This window comes from Pleurodeles waltl, chromosome 4_1 (genome assembly GCF_031143425.1).
Source record: "Pleurodeles waltl isolate 20211129_DDA chromosome 4_1, aPleWal1.hap1.20221129, whole genome shotgun sequence".
In the NCBI taxonomy this organism is placed as follows: Eukaryota; Metazoa; Chordata; class Amphibia; order Caudata; family Salamandridae; genus Pleurodeles; species Pleurodeles waltl.
In genome coordinates, this window is record NC_090442.1 from 58078942 (window position 1) to 58094085 (window position 15144).

Sequence of the window (15144 nt, forward strand, 5' to 3'; positions counted from 1 at the left end):
CACCCGTGGGACGGAGGGCGAGGGGACCTCCACGGCGGGGACAGGAGGAGACAGCAGTGACAGTGACTCCTACTCTGATTGGAGCTCCCTTGCTGCCACCCCCCTAACCACCACCGCCCTCCCAGCAGCCCCTCAGCGTGGGTCCCGTGCCCGCTCACCCAGGAGGGTGGGCATCTCCTTCAACCCAGGCACCTCAGGCCCTGCCCCAGTCAGCCCTGCTGCCCTCAGTGAGGAGGCTATTGACCTCCTGAGATCCCTCACTGTTGGGCAATCTACCATTGTGAATGCCATCCAGGGTGTCGAGAAGCATTTGCAACAAACAAATGCATACCTGGAGGGCATTCATTCTGGGAAGGCAGCCCAACAGAGAGCATTTCAGGCTCTGGCCTCAGCACTGATGGCAGCCATTGTCCCTGTGTCCATCCTCCCCCCTCCAACTTCCTCCACCCAGATCCAATCCCCTGTACCTCAGCCTATCCCAAGCACACAATCAGACCAGCATGCACACTCAACACACAAGAGTGGACATGGCAAACATAAGCACCACACATCCCACAGGCACTCACACAAGCACCAGACCCATGCAGACACACCAACATCCACTGCCTCCACTGTGTCCCCCTCCTCCACGTCCTCCGCCTCCCTCTCTGTCTCGTCTTCACTCACACCTGCGTGCACTATATCCTCAGCCACAACCTCCATCACCAGCACGCCCATCACCACACACTGCTCATGTGCACTCACCACCCCCACTACCATTCACACATCCCCAGTGTCCTCTCCCAGTGTGTCAGTGAGCCCTCCTCCTAAAGTACACAAACGCAGGCACAAACCCACCCAAAAGCCATCCACCTCACAACAGCCTCCGGCCCAGGCACCTTCACCCAAATTCAGCAGACGTACACCTCCTACAACCACCTCTACCTCCACTCCCAAACCCCCTCCATCTTCACGTCCCAGTGTTTCTAAAAAAACTCTTCCTGGCTAACATTGACCTCTTCTCTACACCTCCCCCGTCCTTCCCCTACGGCCAGGCTTTCCAGGTCCCAGCCCAGCACCTCAGCCACCACATCCCCAGGCACAGTGGTGCCAGCAACTGCGGGGTCATCTAGTGCACCACCCATCAGGGCTGCCAGTGCGCCACTTAGCGAGGGCAAGGACGTTCCGCCACCTGCCAAGGTGAAGCCAAAACTACCAGCCACCAAGGGCTCAGCAAAAACCAAAGGGGATAGTGGCAAGACAACTGCGGCACCATCAAAGCTGGGGAAGGCCCAAAAGCAGAAGAGCAGGTCAGGAGAGGGCATAGGGGCACCGACTGAGGGACCAGTGTCACACTTTCTGTCCAAGACCATCCCAACCTGTACGGCAGCGAACACTGCTACCTGCCCCGCCACCTGTGCCGCCCCCGGCATGTCTACAGCCTCAACTACAGTCCCCAGCCTCTTCCCCAGTGGGCAGCCGTCCGAGGCTGCAGGAGATGTCCTGCTGTGTCCCACAGCAGGTGCTGACCCGTGCACCGCTGCCACAGACACTGCCGCAAGCCCCGTTGCCCCAGACACCGCCGCAAGCACCACCACCGGCCTCGCAGCATCCTCGGACACAGGCACCACCGCTGACATGGCTACCATCCCCATTGGTCAGTCGTCTGAGGCTGGAGGAGAGTGCCTGGACCCTGGGCAGCTTCCATGAGGCATGCCATCCATCACTTTTTGCACCTGCAGGTGGAAGGCGCAGCCACAGCAGTGTGGGGTATGTCGCTGCCTCCATGGCGTATCATGCTACCTGAACCTCGCCAATCTCGTGGCATGCACACCCAGATGAGGGAATTGTACCGGCCACACTGCACCTGGAGCACTCTGGGCACCATGCCCCCTCCAGAACCAGTGGAGAGATACATCCATTACCTCAGTCCTTGGAAGGATGAAGCACTCTGGGCACCAGGCCCCCTCTAGAACCAGTGGAGAGATACATCCACTACCTCAGTCCTTGGCAGGATGAAGCACTCTGGGCACCAGGCCCCCTCCAGAACCAGTGGAGACTGTTATCCACTTGAGAGACTGTGGCCTTGCACTCCCCAGGATAAAGCAGTGGGCAACCCACCCACTGGGAAGACTTGAGAGACTGTGGCTTTGCATTTCCCAGGATAAAGCAGTGGGCAAACCACCCACTGGAGAGACTTGAGAGACTGTTGCTTTGCACTCCCCAGGATTAAACAGTGGGCAAACCACCCACTGGAAAGACTGGAGACTGTGACTTTGCACTCCCCAGGATACAGCAGTGGGCATGGAACCCCCTTGTGCAGCAGTGGCGTTGTGCATTCACCAGGCTGAGGTGCCCCCCTCCCCCTGAGGTGCATGTGTATTTTCGATCTGATGCCCCAGCTGTGTTCTCTGCGTTTCGAGTCAGGTATCATGTGTGGGCTTCGCCCATGCATTTTGGGCCCAGTGGTCCACGGACAATGCTTAGTACACTATCCGGACTTGTGTAGTTGGTGTACATATTTGTATATACTGAATTTGGAGTTTTGACTAATGGATTTTTCATGATTACAATTGTTACAATCATTTCCTTTTGTCCCTGCGTTCTTCCAGGGGGTGTGGGGGTGTATATGTAATGTTGCAGCATGTATGTGTGTGTATGTTGTTGTGGGTGGGGGTGTTGCATGTGTGTGTGTCACTCTCTTTCCTCCCCCCTCCCCTGTGTTGTAGGCGCAGTACTCACCGTGGTCGCCACCACCGCCGTCCGTACTCCTGGTAGAAGAGGAGGTAAACCAACATGGGTAACACCTGAAGTTCGGGCTGCATGGCGTACTGGTTCCTCGTTGGGAGTCGAGAGGTGAGTGTTTTCCCTTCTGTGTACTGTTTCCGCCGTGCTTTTGATAGCATTGGTTCCTCCCTGGAAAAGGTGGCGGATAGGCCTCTTGTAATACAGTGGGCGGTACTTTGTTTTCCACCGGTCTGTTGGCGGTGGCCGCCGTGCTGTTTGTTTCTACCGCCGTGGCAGTCGGAGTGTTAAAGTGGCTGTCTATGTTGGCGGTTTCCGCCACAGTCGTAATCCCATTTTTATTTTTTTGCGCCGGCCTGTTTGCGGTATTACCGCCGCTTTAACACCGACCACCAGGGTTGTAATGAGGGCCCAAGAGTGGTTTCAGCTGATAGATAGACTTAGCTCTTTTCAACACTGTGGCCAGTAGCATGTTTCACACCCCCACAAAAATGTTTAACCAAACATAATCATGACTTCAAACTTTGATAATACCAAACAGGCTCCTAACTAGGCAATGTGATGCTCTGTTCCCCATGCTCCTCCACACTAGAAATAATAGCAGCACTTTGATTCATTCCACGTTAACTCTGATTTTTCAAATGAATCAATGCATAAATAGAGTGACCTTTCATTGTTACCAACTGCAGCAGCTCACTTTTATCCCTCCCAAAAGTCAAACTAATCTATTTATTAGTTGAGTAGACATTGGTCAGCCACATGCCAGATAACTTCCAAAGCTTGCATCAATATTGAACTCAGGCTTACTATGAACAGGGACGCCTACTTATGCCTGTGTAACCATGACCAGGGGTTGTCAACTTTTTCTGTAGGGAGAGCTACTTCTGATCAGAAAACCATTGTGAGCTACTGAAGGCCAATCAACTCATGCACACTGTTACCAGGCACCCCATGCCCAGCTTCAATTACTTTAAGCCTAGTGACCATAGAGCCATACAACAGTTTGAACAAAATACTTTGAACAGGGGCACTATGACAGGGCTGGAATGAGTGCCAGTGAGAGTGATCTTTGGGGATGGAAGAACATGTGTGCATATGAATGGAATATATGTGTATGGGTGAGAGAGTCCGTCTCATATGTACTTGCAGCACAGGACATACCTTTTGCCATGTGTGGAGCCGTTGCATGTATACCACACACACATAAATGTTTTCTTTAAATGGGAGAAATGTAAAGTGCAGAAAAACGTTCTGCAAAAATGTTCATAATATGAAATATTTTTGTGCACTTTACCTTTCTCTCATTGAAAAAAATACTGTAATTTTAAGTTATAAATATCGCACAGTGTCTACTGGCCATAGAGAGCAAGAGGCTTACTGTTTGAAATGGAAGAAAATTAAAATAATGAGTTAACTTAATCATTGAAGGTAACTTTTCATTTTAGTTTTCACCCATTTAAAAGCATTCAGTAAAAACATTTTGTTCACAGCTCCAATATTGAGTTGACCAGGATTGTTGTTTAAGAGTTAAATACTTCAGTTGATCACCTCTATGCCCCAGCCTGGTTCATAAATCTGACTGAGCACTGCTCATTATCAGGTCCCGCTATCTGCAGCCTGATGATATTAATGTAAAATAAACGCAGCCTTCCCTAAACTTTAAAAGGAAAGTATGACCTTGTGCTTAATGAAAACTGACCTCAAGGCTTTGAGCTACTCTGAAAGTGTCAGGGGGCTACAGGTAACTGGTTGGAGGCACCTGATCGAGACTGTCTCTGGACCAAAAGGCTGCATACAAACCCCTGTGGACTGTGTATGACATCCACAGGAAACAGGCTACTGGGTAGTCAAACTCTACTATTACCAGCCAGGAGCAAAAATACAACAGCTGGTCCAAATGCCAACATCCACTCATTACACATCAAAAACAAAAGGTCTCATAACCTGCAAGGTCAATCCTCCAGCAACTATCCTTTTCAGACAATGTGTACAGATGTTCTCATTCTTCATGATATCATGTCATAAGTGCAATGAAGCTGCCTTGAATGACAAGTAGTGCTATATACAAGTACTGCATCAGATCACTTTGTATCAGTCACTGCACATCATGATTCCTAGAAGAGTCAGGCCATAAACTCTTTATTAGGATACAACTGTTAGTGGACATATCTCAAAAATAAGAAAATGAGAGCTGATAAAAGAACAGATTCACAGGGCCTTTGGCCTGAACTTCTTTTATCAGTTCATTGTTGGGTGGAAGGGCCTAGATTTCACCAGATCACTTGAGCCTTACAAAAATATTCCCCGTTTCTTCAGACAGGAACTCCTCACTTGAAAATAATGAACACTCGTAACTGGGACAATGTTTCCAAGGTGAGATGACGCTGACAAAAGACATCAAACCCAGCTCAAGAGGTAAAATAGGTCTTGAGTCTCCCCAGGACAAAAGTGTCTCAATCATTAAAAAAGTCAGCGTCATAATATTCCCAGATTGTACGGATCGTTTCCACTTATAGTCTGTGAGCATCAGCAAAGGACTAGGCACTAGGAAGAGCAACCAGGTATTGTTAAGGCCGCTTTCAGAAGCACACGTAAAAAAGTCTTCCCCAGTGAAATCCTCATCGGGCGCGATTCTTCTGCTTCTGTCTCACCGTCTTGCCAGGTCTTTTCTGTATGAAAACAACATGAATAAGCATGAGGACCTGCCCAATCCTTGGTTTATCATTTATTCACAAGTAGAGAGATAGGAACATATATTAGAGTCGTTCAATACATGAACGCCAGTTCATGCATTTCATACCTAAACCAGCAAGCAAGTTACTTCTTCTGGAAATGCAAGGAAAATATGTCTTATAAAAATGTTTTTTTGAGACTGATATCTCCAACAGACTCACATGCCTGACTGAAATGTTGACTAGGTGTATAAACATAAAAATTAAGGGTACAAATTGTAATTATCTTCTTCAAATTACCTGACAAAACTTTTAACTAGCCTTTCAAGATTTTAAAAACCTGAGCGCAACAGTTGCCGTCTTATAGTGCCTTTTTAGAACAGGAAATTGGGGGTGAAGCATGCTCAAGAAGGGTAGATAAGCCACAGCAGACAGGATGTGGGTCTATGGAAAATATCAATAGTGGAAACTCAATGTTATGTATCAATCAAAGCATTTCCTGTAGCAGATGAATCTCCAGCCATTAAAAGTAGTCTTGTTTCCCAAAGTCTTCATTTGATTTGCTGTGTTACCCGACAGCTTTTTTGACTGCGGGTATGGACGGACCGGGAAATACACAAATTTGGGGAGACGTGCAGCAGGATGGATTGATGTGACAATCCAAAAGAATGCTAGGCAGAATCCTAGGATTGGAGTAACATTAAACTGATGTAATATTAGCATGAATATCCAGCCTGAAAACACAACTATGGTCACTGGTTGGGCCAAGCAGTGAGACCATCACAAAAACATACTGCATATGTAATATACAGACCAGCAGAAACCGCTGAATCATTTCTGTGTCCAACAAGTCACAACAAGGACCAACAATGGAACAAACTGGACGTAAAGGACAACGTACACACTACGAGTGATCAATGATTCAGCTATGCCTACCAGACTCTGTGCTTGAACTGGGGTACGTTTGATATATAGACATTCATGTTTTTTCACGGTTTGAAGGTGCTTGTGGGGTGCTCATCTGTCAGGAATATCTTACAAAGATGAGTTAGAAGGCATGTGAGCTTACTAACTCGGAGGCAGTGCTGAGGCCTGGCTTGCAGTCAATTTACCTAAGTCTGTAATAAATATGGTAATCTGACAACTGATAATCCTTCTAACAAGCCCTCTATCTCATTTGATCTAACCAATTTTCACACAGTGCAGCAGGGAGTTTGTGAGTGACAAGTCATATGCAGCCACCTTCTAACTATTGTTTCCCTCTTGGGGGTGAGGTGAAGGCCAGAAACAGATGCCAAAATAATTACAACCTAACTACACTAACAATTACTGCGTCTTAAGATGCATCTAAAGGCAACCAGACTTCATAGTCACTTCATGGCTCGGTGTCACGTGCATCACAGAAAAGTACAGGCAGGTGGAAGGTGAAGCCGCCAGCTCAGATGATGGAGCTCTTGAACTAGGTGTTTTCAATGAGGTATGGAAAACCTATCAACGTCTCTCTGCAAGAGAGCGGAGAAAGAAGCACGCCATGTGGTGAGACCATCTTAAGGAAAGATATCCATCTATAAGCGGAGAAGAAATTTAATCCTATCATACACTGCAAGATCAAAGTTGCCCACCAGTGTAACCAATGACACTAGAATATGGAGACAGCAGCCTCTGTGTCAAAGACTAACCAAACACTTCAAAACAGATTCCAATGCATTTTATCTCGATAACTAGTATGTAGCAGGCATCTTCTGGAAGCATAACAAAGCTATGAGAAGTTCCCCCTAGCTTTTGATCAAGCCAAAGGTGTAGCCATTTCACCTGCAGATGCAGCAGAAGGGCCTATACTCTTACAAATGGAGGTTGGTAATTCCAAGACCAAGGAATGGTCATACAAACCTTCAGAAATGTGAACCTTCTCTCACATCAACGGAGCTACCAAAGCCAGTCGCTCTGGCTCTTCTCGGTATTCCAGCTCTGATCTTAGCCCTCATTAGGAAGATTTGAAGGTTCGACGGATTACCAGGCAGGCCTCACATCAACCCAATAAGATGCTCAGTGAATGAAGTGTTCCCTGTTGACATCAAGGGTGATCCTCATTCACTAGACTGAATATCAGCGACGCAAGCTCAAAGTTCATCCTTCCAAGGTTGATGCACTGTTTACCTTTACACTGTGGATCAGTTACAATTGTTATTTATACCACTTGAAAACTGTAATCTGCTTTATTAAACACTATGTAACACCAAATATTATGGTGGGCTGTGAGTCGCTGCACACAGGATGAATGTTCCAAGACTTTGTAAAACCTTGTGAAAATCAGCAGAAATCTTTTTTGATAGTGTAAATTTACAGGGAACTCTTGAATCAGTGCAAACAGCAGTTTCAATATTTTTTTATTTGTTTTTTTTTAGCACTGATTAATGTTTAAAAAGCAATCAAATTGAAATATTTAAGACTTCTCTGCCACTGATGCAAGCTTCTCTTCAGCCACCCCCTCACTTATGCCTATACTGCCAGCCTGAAGGTTCTTGCCTATGGTGTACAGGCCTCTGCAAGTCAAAATGGGAACTTTGAGTAAATCTATAAGATCAGCTTATTTTCTGAAACAGAGACACTTGGGGGGTGATTCTAATTCTGGCGGGCGGCGGAGGCCGCCCGCCAGAATTCCGCCCCCCATTATACCGCTCCGCGGTCAGAAGACCGCAGAGGGTATTATGAGTTTTTCCCTGGGCTGGCGGGCGGTCTCCAAAAGACCGCCCGCCAGCCCAGGGAAAAACTCCCTTCCCACGAGGATGCCGGCTCGTAATCGAGCCGGCGGAGTGGGGAGGTGCGACGGGTGCAGTGGCACCCGTCGCGTATTTCAGTGTCTGCAAGGCAGACACTGAAATACTTTGCGGGGCCCTCTTACGGGGGCACCTGCCGTGCCCATGCCATTGGCATGGGCACGGCAGAGGCCCCCAGGGGCCCCGCGACCCCCCCTACCGCCATCCTGTTCATGGCGGCTTTCCCGCCATGAACAGGATGGCGGTAGGGGGGGTCAGAATCCTCATGGCGGCGGAGCGCGCTCCGCCGCCATGAAGGATTCCCCCGAGCAGCGGTAAGTCGGCGGGAGCCCGCCGACTTGCCGCTTCTGACCGCGGCTGAACCGCCGCGGTCAGAATGCTCGTGGGAGCACCGCCAGCCTGTTGGCGGTGCTCCCGTGGTCGGTGGCCCTGGCGGCCACCGGCCGCCAGGGTCAGAATGACCCCCTTGGTGCGATGTCAAGTAAACTGGCTACTCACTCTTTCTTGAGTAAGCATGACATGATCCACACACGTTCCATTCCCATTCCAATGAAAACACAACATGGTACACAGCCTTCGTGCCCTGTCCCCTTTACACTGCATGCAATACATGTAAGTTACCCCTCTAGCAGGCCTTTCAGCCCTAAATGCAGGGTGAATTATATTACATGTGAAGGCATATCTGCACGAGCAGATATGCCCCTACTGAGTCCTTGCAATTCTCAGGCACAGTAAGTGACCAGGGAAGCCATTTTAAATACATGCACTGGACACTGGTCCATACGAGTTCCCCAGCTTCATGATGGCTTCCCTGAAGATAGGGATGTTTGGTATCAAACAACTCGTATTGATAAACCCACACTTGATGCCAGTGATAGATTTATCAATACATGCACCCAGAGGTGCCCCCTAAAAACCTACCAGCCTCTGATGCGCCTGCTGACCAATTCGAGCCAGCCTGCTACCACCAGTCAAGAGTGTGGCCTCCTAGTGTGAGAACCCTTTGCTCTCAGGAGGGCCGGAATAAAAGCCTGCCCAGGAAGAGGGTGTAACGCCCTCTCTCACAGGATGACCTGATGATTAGCCTTCCTGGGACGGCGAGCTTCAAAAAAGCTGCTGCCTTTGGAATGCGAATCTGGCTCCCCTTACAGAAGAAGAAGCCACCCCCTGTCCTGAGCCCATTTGGCACCTGGACAGGTGGAAAACTTAGTCAGGTAGGCGTGCCACCTCCAGGTTAGTATCACTCCTAAGATGGGCACGATTCTTCAGAGGTAGCCATCTTTGCAATAGGATACCTAGGAATTCTGGGACAGAGTTATGCACACTTCCCTCAGGAAGTGGTCATATAGGGGGCGTAGTGACCCCATGGGTCAGTAGCCCATTGGCTACTACCCTACACACCTCTAATGCCCCTAAATTAATTATTTAGGGGAGCCCCTGGCACCAGAGAAGCAGATCCTGACGACCTAAGAAGCCCAAGGAGGCCGAAGAGCCACCTCCGGAACCGCAAAGTCCCAACACTTGAAGACACCGCTGCAACGCCGTCTCTGACCAGAGTTGAAGTGGACCACTGGTGCCAACAAGATTCCCCAGCTCCCCAGAGTCAATGTCCATCGTGGTTTCACCCCTCCTGGACTCCCCGAAGTCACATGCAGCCTCTGCATGCAGGCCCCCTCTCCTCCGGCCTCTGTGATGAGAGAAACCAGACACCTAAAACAACCACTGCACCCGTCGCATACAGCCCGAGCTGTTGGTGTCTACGAAGTTCCCCAGCTCTCCTGAGCTCGAGTCCACTGTGGGTTCAACCCTCCTGGACGCCCTGATGACGCCTGCAGCCTCAGACCACAGGACCCCTCACCTGCAAGTGCTCCCGGACACAGTAACTTGACACCAAAGGGCACCTCTGCAACCAATGCTCCAGGCCCGTGGCGAAGAGGACCAAGTGCACCCACGTTCCCGAGCACCCCATGTTTTTAACCCACCTGTTGGTTGACCTCAACTGGCTTCCTTGCCAGAGTCTGTAGCCTTTTTCCACGGAGACCAATCTCCATTGAAATACATTGAGAACCCAACGCCATACTACACCTCTGCACCCGCCGCCCCAGTGCTGCCCAGACTGACCCTTGCCCCATACTCCGCTTAAGTCTCTGAGATTGGTCCCGTAAGTCATACAGTCCCCGAAGAATGCAAAACTTGTTTTTCCTCTCATAGCATAACATTGCAAAACTCAAGAAAGTGAAAATAATTCTTACGTAAAAACATACTTGCCTGAACGATTTTTCCCTGATGGCTAAACATATAGAAAGATACTTGCTATTTTTATTCATTGGTGTGGATCTCCTTCTTGAGTCGTGGCTCATTTATTGACTATTGTATGTATTTGTAGATGTCTTCCACTCCTCTGTGTTAAGCCTAAGGCTGCTCGACCACACTACCCCTAAATAGAGCACTTTGGGATTGCACAGCAAGCCCTGTCCACTCACTGGGGAGCCCCTGGACCTTTACACGGTATTCACATACCACATAAAAGGCCACCTTCCTAGAGCTTTCGAAAGGAGGTGGTGTCAGACAGAAGTACAAACTTCATGTCTGGATACATGAAAAATATCTGTGCTGAATGTGGTGTGACTTACAGGTCCACTACCCCATACCACCCACAAAGCAATGGCCTTGTCGAGAGATTCTACATGTCATTGAAAGGTATGATTGGTGGACTCCCTGAAAAACACGGAAGGAGATGGCGTGTCTTACTTCCATGCCTGCTTTTTGCTTACAAGGAAGTGCCTCAGATGGGGGTAGGCTTTTCCCACTATGAACTTCTGTTTAGGCATCATATGGGGAACCACTCTGACTTGTGAAGGAGGGATGGGAGAGACTTCAGTAAATTGTAACCCTGGTACCTAGTGCCTGGGGTGTAAAGAAGGTCCCTAAGGGCTGCAGCACGACCTGTGCCCCACTCAAGGACCTCTCACCAAACGCACACAGTTCTGCCATTGCAGGCTGCGAGTCTTAATGCAGACAAAAGTGAAAACTCGACATGTGACACGTCCCCATATGCCAGATCCTGTACCACTGCAAGTGATATTTGTAAGTCACCTCTACAGAAGGCCTTACGGCCCTAAGGCCGGGTGCATTACATCATATGTGAGGACATATCTGCGTGAACAGATATGCCCCTAGTAAGCCTGTCGATTCTTAGACATAGTAAGTAAACAGGGAAGCCATTTTGAGTACATGTGCTGGACACCGGTTAAGCAAGTTTTCCAGCTACATGATGGCTCCACTGAAAGCCTACCCAACTGCTAGTGTTATAACTGGCTGGTTTAAACCAATACAGCCACCCTAGACAGATGTCTGGCCTCCTGAGGTGAAAGCCAGCGCTCTGAGGCAGAACACAAAGCCTGCTCTGGGCTGAGGTGTTATTATCACCTCTTCCAGGCAGGATGGACACTACAGGGCCGGGAGATTCAAAGACATGGCCGTCTTTGTAATGCAATCCAGGTCTCTCCAGATGGCGGATACGACCACCGACCTCCGACCCCCACCTTTCGGCAGCAAGACAGACAGGAAAATTAGTAACATGAGGAGGTGTGCCCACATCACGCCAGTCCCACCCCTAAGTGGGACCAGCTGATGTGGACACCACTTTTTAAATTCCTCCATCTTGTTTTTTAGATGGAAATGTTATTCTAGGGTCAGGGTTATGTCCACTTCCCAATAGAGGTGGTCACATGGGGGTGTCATAACCCTAAAGGTCACCAACACACTGGCTGCTACCTGGCACTATTTAGGTGGCACTTCTGAACCCAAGAACTCCGACTCGACAGACCCAGAGAAGAAGGACAAAGAAGAGTCACTGCCTGGCAAAAACAGCTGTGGACATTTTTGGTGCGAAACCCTGAGCATCCGCATCTCTCTCAACAATCACGACAGAGTGCCTCGTCCTGCGGGCTGGAGAACTATGCAAGCCTCAGGTAGCCTACCAGCACTTCTGTAGGAAGTTGGCTCTGTATGCACTATTTCAAAGAAAGGAATAGTATGCACAGAGTCCAAGGGTTCCCCTTAGAGGTAAGATAGTGGCAAAAAGAGATAATACTAATGCTCTATTTTGTGGTAGTGTGGTCGAGCAGTAGGCTTATCAAAGGAGTAGTGTTAAGCATTTGTTGTACATACCCACATGCAATAAATGAGGAACACACACTCAGAGACAATTCCAAGCCAATAGGTTTTTGTATAGAAAAATATATTTTCTTAGTTTATTTTAAGAACCACAGGTTCAAATTCTACATGTAATATCTCATTTGAAAGGTATTGCAGGTAAGTACTTTAGGAACTTTGAATAATCACAATAGCATATATACTTTTTACATAAAACACATTTAGCTGTTTTAAAAGTGGACACAGTGCAATTTTCACAGTTCCTGGGGAGGTAAAGTAATGTTAGTTCTTGCAGGTAAGTAAACCACCTACGGGGTTCAAATTGGGGTCCAAGGTAGCCCACCGTTGGGGGTTCAGAGCAACCCCAAAGTCACCACACCAGCAGCACAGGGCCGGTCAGGTGCAGAGGTCAAAGAGGTGCCCAAAACACATAGGCTTCAATGGAGAGAAGGGGGTGCCCCGGTTCCAGTCTGCCAACAGGTAAGTACCCGCGTCTTCGGAGGGCAGACCAGGGGGGTTTTGTAGGGCACCGGGGGGGAACACAGGTCAGCACAAAAAGTACACCCTCAGCAGCCCGGGGGCGGCCGGATGCAGTGTGCAAACACGAGTCGGGTTTCCAATGGTTTTCAATGAGAGACCAAGGGGTCTCTTCAGCGATGCAGGCAGGCAAGGGGGGGGGCTCCTCGGGGTAGCCACCACCTGGGCAAGGGAGAGGGCCTCCTGGGGGTCACTCCTGCACTGGAGTTCCGATCCTTCAGGTCCTGGGGGCTGCGGGTGCAGGGTCTTTTCCAGGCGTCGGGATTTCAGAGTCAGGCAGTCGCGGTCAGGGGGAGCCTCGGGATTCCCTCTGCAGGTGTCGCTGTGGGGGTTCAGGGGGGACAACTTTGGTTACTCACAGTCTTGGAGTCGCCGGAGGGTCCTCCCTGTAGCGTTGTTTCTCCACCAGTCGAGTCGGGGTCGCCGGGTGCAGTGTTGCAAGTCTCACGCTTCTTGCGGGGATTGCAGGGGTCTTTAAATCTGCTCCTCTGAAACAAAGTTGCAGTCTTTTTGGAACAGGGCCGCTGTCCTCTGGAGTTTCTTGTTCCTCTTGAAGCAGGGCAGTCCTCTGAGGATTCAGAGGTCGCTGGTCCTGGGGAAAGCATCGCTGGAGCAGGTTTCTTTAGAAGGCAGGAGACAGGCCAGTAGGACTGGGGCCAAAGCAGTTGGTGTCTTCTTTCTTCTTCTGCAGGGGTCTTTCAGCTCACCAGTCCTCCTCCTCTTGTAGTTGCAGGAATCTAAATTCTTAGGTTCAGGGGAGCACTTAAATACTAAATTTAAGGGCGTGTTTAGGTCTGGTGGGTTAGTAGCCAATGGCTACTAGCCCGGAGGGTGGGTACACCCTCTTTGTGCCTCCTCCCAAGGGGAGGGGGTCACATTCCTATCCCTATTGGGGGAATCCTCCATCTGCAAGATGGAGGATTTCTAAAAGTCAGAGTCACCTCAGCTCAGGACACCTTAGGGGCTGTCCTGACTGGCCAGTGACGACTCCTTGTTTTTCTCATTATCTCTCCTGGACTTGCCGCCAAAAGTGGGGGCTGGGTCCAGGGGGCGGGCATCTCCACTAGCTGGAGTGCCCTGGGGCATTGTAACACGAAGCTTGAGCCTTTGAAGCTCACTGCTAGGTGTTACAGTTCCTGCAGGGGGGAGGTGTGAAGCACCTCACCCAGAGCAGGCTTTTGTTTCTGTCCTCAGAGAGCACAAAGGCTCTCACCGCATGGGGTCAGACACTCGTCTCTCAGCAGCAGGCTGGCACAGACCAGTCAGTCCTGCACTGAACAATTGGGTAAAATACAGGGGGCATCTCTAAGGTGCCCTCTGTGTGCATTTTTTAATAAATCCAACACTGGCATCAGTGTGGGTTTATTATTCTGAGAAGTTTGATACCAAACTTCCCAGTATTCAGTGTAGCCATTATGGAGCTGTGGAGTTCGTTTTTGACAGACTCCCAGCCCATATACTCTTATGGCTACCCTGCACTTACAATGTCTACGGTTTTGCTTAGACACTGTAGGGGCATAGTGCTCATGCACCTATGCCCTCACCTGTGGTATAGTGCACCCTGCCTTAGGGCTGTAAGGCCTGTTGCCTGTTAGAGGGGTGACTTACCTATGCCATAGGCAGTGTGAGGTTGGCATGGCACCCTGAGGGGAGTGCCATGTTGACTTAGTCATTTTCTCCCCACCAGCACACACAAGCTGGTAAGCAGTGCGTCTGTGCTGAGTGAGGGGCCCCTAGGGTGGCATAAGACATGCTGCAGCCCTTAGAGACCTTCCCTGGCATCAGGGCCCTTGGTACCAGGGGTACCAGTTACAAGGGACTTACCTAGGTGCCAGGGTTGTGCCAATTGTGGAAACAATGGTACATTTTAGGTGAAAGAACACTGGTGCTGGGGCCTGGTTAGCAGGGTCCCAGCACACTTCTCAGTCAAGTCAGCATCAGTATCAAGCAAAAAGTGGGGGGTAACTGCAACAGGAAGCCATTTCTTTACAACTTCAAAACCACAACCTCACCATCAGTCTCCCTTGGAGTGGAGGAGCTACTTCCCTGCAACCCGCAGGCACTAACAAGCAGAGTCCGATCCACTGCCTTGCAGCCCCCAGACCCGGCTGATGCCGCAGATTGCCAGGCGGAGGTACCTGTCCTCTGGAGGACCAAGACTGTCCCCCCCCCAACCAAGTGTGACGACAGCAGGAACCACCAGTGCCGTGCATCATAAATACCCAACACCCATTCCCCAAACAACCTGCACCAAGCATCAACTGCGGGAGTCCAGC

The 15144-nt window shown here is 49.7% G+C and overlaps 1 protein-coding gene across 2 annotated transcripts in view; it reads right to left on the bottom strand.

Annotated features, from left to right (window-relative positions):
• Positions 1 to 4847: 4847 nt before the first annotated feature.
• The window catches only part of EBNA1BP2 (EBNA1 binding protein 2), a 47275-nt gene continuing 36978 nt past the window's right edge, over positions 4848 to 15144 (bottom strand). Inside the window, exon 10 of one of the 2 annotated variants that reach the window (XM_069227787.1) lies at positions 4848 to 5393. In XM_069227787.1, coding sequence (XP_069083888.1) covers positions 5343 to 5393 — 51 coding nt within the window. In that variant the 3' untranslated portion in view covers positions 4848 to 5342. The remainder of the gene's footprint in view (positions 5394 to 15144) is intronic. The other variant, XM_069227786.1, reaches the window with a different exon arrangement.